Genomic DNA, 8,913 nt, shown 5'->3' with positions numbered 1-8,913 from the left:
AATAATTACCTCATTCTCACAATGTATACCCTAACACCATGCTTTTACTAAAACATTATCCAAAGTATAATGCAAGTCCTCTTGAGTTTTGAGTTGTGCACAGGCCATGGTATTTGAACTCATTAACCGACGACCACAAACTCGGTTGGTGTACGTAAAAGTTTTTGTATTTTTATCGCAGATTTTTTTAAAAGGTACTTGTTTGGAAGATTTGAATTAAAAATTATTTCACTGTCAATTTTTGAGACTAATTGCGTTCATAGAATAATAGTAAGAGCAGTTTTCAATTGTGTTTTAGAAAACCAAAACCTGAGTTATCCAAACGACCAATCAGAATAAAGATTCAAATTATCATTAGGCAATGAGAACTCAAAATGAAAACTAGTAGACTGCTTGGAGCGCGGGAAAACGCGGCGACCCAGTCGCGATTGTATTTTAGCTTTTGCATCTGATTGGTTGAGAGGATGGCGCGAGTTTCCTGGACCAATCACAAAACAACGTTGGGTAACACTAAAACAATCCGGCCGGATTACTTTCGACACTCAATTAAAAATTGGTCCAAAGATAAGAGCAATTTATAATTTTCTATTGAGCGTTGACGGTGATCTGGGACTGCATTGGATTTGCTTTACCTCGCTTTGTGATTGGTCCTGAAAACAGCGGTCACCCTTTCAACCAATCAGTTGAAAAACTGAAACCAATTGTAAACTTATTCATTCGCATTTTCTCGCACTTCAGGAATTTTGTTAATTGTTTGGCTTGAATTCTCATCATGATGTTTCCCTTCGTTCCGATTAGCCGTAGTTATTTCTTTAGCCAGTTCTGGTTGTACAACCCGCGATCAAAAATAGGCTTACGAGATTGCGCGAGTAGAAAATGAAAAGGCCACATGATTGACGGAACGTATTTCTGTAATGCACAGAACATTTATCCAGATCAAACACTATTGACATAGCTATCAAACTTACAATGCACGAGGTTAAAGCTCACGGTTAATATTGCAAACAGCAGTCGGGGAATTTAAATATATTCATCATAATGAAAGAGAAAAAGTACTCATAAATTCCTTAGTAGATTTGGAGTCAATCGATTTTCAGGGAGGCTGTAGGAAAGCAGGCTGTGTAAGTACTGAAACAACATTGAGTTGCTCGGAAAGAAAATTGTGAAATTTTTGGCGAGTCGAAGACGAAGAAATACGAACTACAATGTTTTTGGAAATGCAAACACGACTGAACATCGAACATTCCTTAACAGCATCTTAGACGAGTTGAAAGACCTCTTCATCTCTTTCTCAGCGATTCCTGTGCATTTTAACGTAATAAGATAACTGTTGCAGTGCTGGTCAAGGCTCTTATTCTGACAATTATATTAGTTTCACTCTTCTTTGTACAAAATTATGATGAAAATACGAGAAAAGATAGATATTTATCAAATGCAACTTCGTAATTTACTAAACACCGTGACGATTTCGACAAGGTGGCTTAATTTTTCATACTGTAGTCTCAAATTATTTTGGCACTTAACACTTCAACTCCCAAAATATTATTACGTATTCACTCTCTCGTCTGGTTACTACGCGTTACCCTGTAAATTATTTAAGATGATTTAATGTTATATTAAGGTTACACCCTCAAGCTGATGAGTTTGTCTATTCTCCTCACCTACCCACTGGATAATGAATTGAAATTGACAGAGAAGTTAAATGTTAGCTATTTTTGGGAGTAAGGGAGATAAATCAGATGACGCACAGACATGAAAGGTTCTCTTCGGAATTTTAATATGTAAATATAAAACTACTCGGGCATTCTTACTTCTGGACGATCTGGAAAGGAATTTATCCTTTTGTTTTCATGATTCACACTGTGAATACATCATTACATACCTTCTTTACACAGATGAAAAAGATGAAGATCTTAATAATATTATTTTTGGTGATAAAAGGTAAGAAATTATTGTATTGGTTATACATTTGTTTCTCATGTCTGAATCGAATTCCTTACATCTTTGAATCATAATAAAATGAGAAGAACAGCCTTGATACCTTTTAGCGTTCATGTATCTGTTCCAGGCGATTTAAAAATATTGATTGGATCCAAAGCCCCAAACCACTCAGCAACGCCTTCTAACTCCCACTCCACTGAAAGATTACCTCTTCGGTCACGTTTCGTCAAAACATGAAAAATTTCCGACATTGTTGCTAGCACTCCGAGAAATACTCTATCCAAACCTCAGAATCCTTGGACCCTTATCTCCTTTGCCCAGATAATTGTTTATGACGTTGGCATGTTCCGTTCAATTGCCTGCGACCTCCCCAGGACACGAAAATCTTAAACTCAGTCAGTGTTCAAATGACTATATTGTCCGGCAATTGAAAATTAGTTCGTGTGTTGTTTTACTCAGGAACGTCGGCGCAAAGTTGCAAGGAAGGCTCTGTAGAACACGACCATTTTGGTCAGCGTCGCACGTGTCGAGGCGGGAAATGGAGCGCGCCTTGCCGCGTGCGGCGAGAATGGAACGGAATGCTTCCTGGAGAGAGGTGGGTAGACGTCACTGTTCATTTACAGTGTGAGAAAACTCCTCTCTTCCCTTGGCCTCTGTTATCTTTTGACCTGTAAATGGTCCCCACTCCCTTCCCACATAACCTCAGGAATATTTTCTCTCGTTAACATACACGAGAAGGAGGAAGAATTTAAACATAATCGCAACTGGAAGACGCCATTGGAGTATGATGTGTCTCATAAAAACTGAAAAAAATGAATTGAAGCTAAGGAATCCTTCCAGCTAATTGGGCTTTCCTTTATCAAAAGCAGTATCAAAACAGAGTTATTAGCTTAAAAAGAAACTATTGGTATGCGTCGGTATTTCCTATAGTTTTCAAAAGAGAGCCTTTAAAAAAGCTTCCTAAAACCATTTGTGCCATATTTCATCTCTAATCTCCCATTTCGATTAATTCTGCTGCGCACTGTCTCTGCTATTGATCAGAACTCACAATTATCAATCTAAGAAACACCAATCTTTATTACTGTAAAATTTCTTCTCCTTCTGCAAGGTACCGTTTCATAAGCATACTAAAAAAGGCATCAACAAGATCTGATTATCGAAACCTTGTCATCAGACACACAAAACAGTTCAGTAAAATTCATAACAACAGGCAGTTCCTCCCTTGGCATCGCTGGTATTTGTTGCAGATGGAGAACATTCTGCGTAAAGTGGACCCAATCGTGACGGTGCCCTATTGGGACTGGAGTCTATGGTCCGGGGCACCCTGGTTGGATAAGGTACCTATCAGCGATTCTCTAATAAAATATCTGGAAAAAGTCTAACAGCAATCATTAAATTATTGCGGATATTAGTCTAGGATGTTATCGATTGTGCTTAACTTTGCCCCTGCGATTTAGTAAGAAACTCACGCCTCCCTCTCAATTGATCAGTCGCAAACAAAATTAATTGGCCCTTGATTGCTATCCTTTTCACGCGCTTTATATATTTCATGTGTCTGCTTTGAGTCCCATTGGTCCCATTTTCCTCCCTCTGACTAAGTATAGTGATGCTCTTCCGATATAGTTTTACAAACTCCAGTCGGAATTCGCTTTTTACGTTTTATAATCACTACATGCCGCGGCCACAAAGCTCGTAATGGTGAACGGAAAATCATGGTAAGTGGAGGAAGGAACGAGAGGGGAATAAGGCGAGCAATGTCGCCCTTTCCTAGAACCTTGCAGGTTTTCGCTTTCCTGTTTTTACACTCTTGGGAAAAGCTGCACTAAAGAGGATTCAATTTCTCGATTAGGACTCTTCTTTCATTGCTTTCTCGAGAAGGTAACTTAGCAAAACTGCATAACAACACTCACATAACTCTAATTTTTCGAGCCTTGGAAAATCTTGTTTTCCTAACTCTCTTCGTTTTGATACACAATTTTCAATTTCCAGGTCATGAGCACGTGGAGCAATGCACCATGGGGCTTAGGAAGCAATGGTGGAAGAGATGGTTGTGTGTACAGCGGACCCTTTGGGAAACGGCATTTCACGCTGACAAGCGGAGGATGCCTCAAGAGAAATTTCAATGGTAATTTTTAATGCTTTTGTGAGCTAAAATTTCTCCTCAGAAAGTTTTATGGATCATAGATGTTTCTGAAGTCGTTAGAATACGCAATACAAAAACTCAAAATATTTGTTGGAAAGAAGAGTGAGTTGAATTCTTTTTGCCCGGGCTAAATTGTACCTAGAACTGAAAAGTTGACGCTTCTCTATTGAAAAAGATTGTCGTATAAGTAACGACACGAGCTGCGCAATTTTTTGTTTTTTTCTTAGTCGCGTCACAGAAATCTTCAAAAAGGGAACGTGTTCAGAGGTTACAATTATCTTATTACTCAACAGGTAATCCCCCAGACTGCATAGCAGTTCATAAATGCCTGCGCATCCTCTCCAACAAGTTCACCGACTTCGAAATGACACTCCGTGACACCTTGCACAACAACATGCACTGTAGGATTGGCGGGAGAGGCGGGACCATGTGCAGCAAGCAGTCAGCCAATGCCCCAGAATTCCTCCTGCACCACGCATTCACCGACAAACTCTGGTCTGATTGGCAGAAGAAGGGAACCCGATATAAAAATGCTTACTTTCCAGGGACCATTTATCTCTACGGAGTATCTCCCCGGCTCAGGCCTCTGAACTTGATGGATCTGTCCAGACAGCCCGGCGGGGTTTGTGTGACCTATGACGACCCTCCTCATGAGAACTACAAATTATGTCACGAACAACTTGCCAGTCTAAGCTTAGCAGAGATTGACGCAATTCCCAGACAGAAGTTCACACGGCTCAGTAGTCTGGAGTTCGACTTGTTCATGACAAAGAAGAGAGAGAAGGCGCAGGTGAACAGAGAAATGAACGACCTTGAACCCAAGCACGTTTTGTCGAAAAGTGCCAAGTTGAATTCTCAGGACAACCAACTAGGCTTCAAGGTAGAAGATGTCAAAGAAGCTATAAAAAGAAAGAAGAAGAAGAGAGAAGAAGTAATCAACTAATCAGGGCCACTTAAACCCATAAGAAGTTTGAACAACACAGACAGCAGAACTTCTTTTACAATGACTGTCATTTACCTCGCATAATTTTTGTGTGTCGCAGACTCCTACTAAAACTTGTTTTCCGTCCTTCAACAAAACAATAATGAGCAAGAAAGCAATCACCCTGCTTTCGATCTCTGTCAGTTCGTGCACAATAAGGCATAAATGTTCCCTGAATAAACTTTTTGTACCATTCTTTACTTACATCTTGTTTACAATAACGCGAACCTTTAAGTTCAGTTTTAAGGTATAGTAAATTAATTTTAGCTCTTTTTTTCTCTCACACCTATTCAACTGCTTTCGCTTTTTTGTCTGTTGCCTATGCAAGGCACCTCCAGCTTATCTTATTGCTGACCTTGTTTTTTGGTAGTTTAGGAACTTAGTTTCCCTCTCTCTTTTTGTTAACAATCCTTTTAACTCTTGGGCACCGATCAGTGCTTCCCTTTGATGGCATTCCTCTCAGGTTATTGTGTTTCTCTTCTCAAGATATTCGTAACAGGTTGCAGATTTTTTACGTGGACCTGTCAAGAAGCAGAAGTTTGTCGTAGATTTGATTTCTCGAACTTTTGAAGCTGAATTTCGAGAATCTGGCGAAACGTAAGACATGTAGAAATGAAACTGAATACTATACGATATGGATTCATTTGTCGTCTAAACATGCCTGTCTGTTTGTATTTGGCGGAGAGTACTGGTGCGGCAATATGTCCTTCTTCCAGTCATCCTCAGCACCATACCACCCTATTAGACATAGAGGCCTGAGTACAGATCGAGTGGATCTGGGGTCGAGAATAGTCCTACTCCTCCCTACTACACAACCCGATAACCCGTCCTTCACTCCCCTGGTTACACATTTTGTCTCGCCCTAGTTCCCTTGATTCTCATCTATCTATCCTCCAGAGTTACGAGAATTTCGGTCATGACTCTTGCTAAAATAAGGTTCCTTTGAATAGTTTGACGCCATCTGAATAGAATTGAAGAAAAGGCTCGTAGTTTGACGCACTAACACTTCTTATAGGACCATCGTAGGGATACAATGAGTCCTCACGTAAAATTAACGCAGATATTTAAGTTAACAAAGCAAGAATGGGGATTTGAGTAAAGGTAAGTACCGAAAAGTAGAATGCAAGACTGACTTATTTTACGCTCACACAATCTAAATATCACTTATGGCATGGACACGTCATTATTGAGACTCGTTCGCGGATTGGGATTGTGGAGAGAAAGCCATGTTTACTTTGAACTTGCTTCGAATGGACGTCCACGCACGAGCATCGCGTTCCAAGCTCGATTATAGACTTATATAGCAAACACTTCCTTGCAAAAAATTGAGGAAACCGATTTTAGTCGTTGTTTAGTCAGGAAACAAAAATTAGTGAGATTACCGGAAGTAGAGAGGAATTATTCGCGCAACTGAAAAACATTTGTTCTTCTTCTTTTGAATGATTTGCTTTATTGTGTTTATATGGTCGACCAACAGAGCTGGTCGAAACAATTTTTAACCTGTAACGATTTCATTTTCAGGCTGATTTGTATAGCAATGACCGAAAATCACTAGACTATGGAAATCGGGGACGAAATGATTTTCTGATTTTGGAATCTGAAGCTTCATGGCATAGAATAAACTATTTGGTTAGAAATGTTAAAGGTTTTCATTTGCTGGACGGTTTTTTTTTTTGAGAGTGGTGTAAGACGAATTTACTTGTCCTCGAATTCTCCCTATGAAATTACTTAATAAAAAAGGGGCTAAATTTAGAACGTCTTCTTCATGAAAAGAAACTGTCAAAAGCGTGATCTCTTATGTAACATTTACAGACTCGGTCTTCTTCGTTACAAAAATTTCTCCTTCGTCTACCCACTTAAAATCAAGTGAATGAAAAAGAAGAGACCTAAAAAATAATGGAATCTAAAATGAAAATCTTTAATTTAAAGGTAAAATCTTTTTATTACTTTCAAGTTTAGTTTTATTCAATGAGTTAACTAAGATACTAAGGAATTCAGTAATGAAGTAAAGGAAAATGAACAGTGATCATGGCCAAGATGCAAACAAAGCACGGTAACGTTGGTTATTTTGTATACAAGAGTAAAAACCCTAAATTGTAATCATAATTATCAGCGCTGCGTTAATATATTAGATTTTTGGTAGGAAAGTTTGGCGCAAGGCCGGTGATTTAGTTATAAAAGTGGACATGGAGGAAAATTTTGAAAGTTGTCGGGGGCCGAAGAAACGCTTAACAGTGAGACCAGTGATAACTGAGACACCGAACACAAGGATAGGGCCTTGATTTGAGGAAAGTTGAGAAGGGAATCTGTCTGCAATAACCCGTTCGACAGTAGAAGGCAAATTAACTCTGTTAGGAAGTTATTGGCAACGGGCAAATTTACAGAAATGGTCGGTATTTTTATTTAAACCAAGCAAGTTGACAAACAAAACACGAGAAACAAAGACACGAAGTGGAGAGAATTACAAAATGAACAAGGAAATAACGACGCTTGTAATGTATTTACTAAAACCTAAAAACTGAATAAAAAAGCTGTACTTCCTTGGACAACAAGTAAGGTAAATACCACGCCAAAAATAAGACAGATCCGCTTGGAATTATAGCAGACAAAAACAGACGCAAAGCGCAATTACGACTAGCGAGGGAAGCAAGGTCGAGATGAAGAATGATTGTTTTTACATCAAATGCGCAGGAGTGATTACTGACCCCTTCAATCGCATGTTGCAAAGTGTAATACTACGACAAAAAAAGCGCAGCGAAGAGCAGAACGATAACAAGTATGTTGACATGAGTTTCAAAGCAGAAATCTGGCTCTTACAAACGTTTAAAAATTTCTTCTTACGCTCTTTGACAACTAAGTTAGTCTACTTCTCAAAACCCGCACATTGAAGAGATTGAACAATTTACTAAACCAACGTATTACATGACGATTGAAGCAAACACTGGCAATTTCTCTTCTGATGAAGAGGCAAGGGTGGCATTGCGGTGAAAAAGCCTCCAACAACGGCTTAATTTCAGTTGTCTGAAAAAACCTCCAACAACGGCTCAATTTCAGTTGTCAACTTGACCACACTACCAATATTACAATCCAAGAGAATATGAAAGACATTAGAATTTGAACTCAAAATAAATGAAATAAGATAAAGCTACCAAGAAAATCTCCCATATGAAAAATTTTTATCATTGAAATTTTTTAGGAAATGTTCATTCTAGACTCCTCCTCGTCAATATTCCAAATGGTACATTTTTAAAAGCGGGAAAATAAGACAATTTTTAGTGAAACTCTGCCGACGGAGCGACTTTTCTTTGTGTACACAGCTACAAGAATACGAAGACGAAAAGGTGCATGAAAAAAGAGCAATATTTTGTTTGATCACTGCCTTGATTAAATTGCCTTGTGGTGGCACTGTCACTGCTGAATTGAAATGCTTATTTTTGGTCTGATTTAACAAAGCAAATATTTTGCCGGACATGAAAGGTCAGTCTGGTGATTATTCAATGATCGAAGAGTAGTCAGTCAACTTTTTCATGCTTCACAACCTCTCTATCAGTTGGCTAACAGTATCTAAAAAGTTTATTCTTTGACAGATTACAACAATGTTTTCTGCTGGTTTTCTTTTCGACTTTTAAGATAAAAAGGATGAGAAAGATATAATCAAATTCTTTAAAAAAACTCTGTTGATATGGAACGATTTCCTAAATTCATTTTTAATTTTCTAACTGGCCCGCTTTAAAACAGGACAAAAACCTGTTCGATTATTTAAGCAGTGAGTACGGTAGTCCTTGAAGGTACTTTTCTTGAAAAAAAACTACTTCTTTACCAACAGTCAGTTTTCGAAACAGAAATA

General features: G+C 38.5%; 1 protein-coding gene across 1 annotated transcript; it reads left to right on the top strand.

Moving 5' to 3' along the window:
* Positions 1-1,052: 1,052 nt before the first annotated feature.
* LOC131791099 (tyrosinase) lies at positions 1,053-5,662 on the top strand. Its single transcript, XM_059108416.2, has 6 exons — positions 1,053-1,121; positions 1,896-1,941; positions 2,401-2,536; positions 3,050-3,278; positions 3,931-4,066; positions 4,378-5,662. The coding sequence occupies exons 2-6, from the start codon at positions 1,896-1,898 to the stop codon at positions 5,025-5,027; spliced, it is 1,197 nt and encodes a 398-aa protein (XP_058964399.2). The 5' UTR covers positions 1,053-1,121; the 3' UTR covers positions 5,028-5,662.
* Positions 5,663-8,913: the final 3,251 nt, after the last annotated feature.

This window comes from Pocillopora verrucosa, chromosome 2 (genome assembly GCF_036669915.1).
Source record: "Pocillopora verrucosa isolate sample1 chromosome 2, ASM3666991v2, whole genome shotgun sequence".
NCBI classification, from domain to species: Eukaryota; Metazoa; Cnidaria; class Anthozoa; order Scleractinia; family Pocilloporidae; genus Pocillopora; species Pocillopora verrucosa.
The sequence above is the reverse complement of the archived record's forward strand: the minus strand, read 5'-3'. Positions and strand labels throughout refer to the sequence as shown.

What these genes read in the sequence shown, in the direction of transcription:
- LOC131791099 (XM_059108416.2), top strand. Translation starts at nt 1,896, where the DNA reads ATGAAAAAGATGAAGATCTTAATAATATTATTTTTGGTGATAAAAG. An exon ending in GGAATGCTTCCTGGAGAGAG is followed by an intron (nt 2,537 to 3,049) that starts GTGGGTAGACGT and finishes TCCTTCTGCAAG; the next exon opens with GTACCGTTTCATAAGCATAC. An exon ending in CCTCAAGAGAAATTTCAATG is followed by an intron (nt 4,067 to 4,377) that starts GTAATTTTTAAT and finishes ATTACTCAACAG; the next exon opens with GTAATCCCCCAGACTGCATA.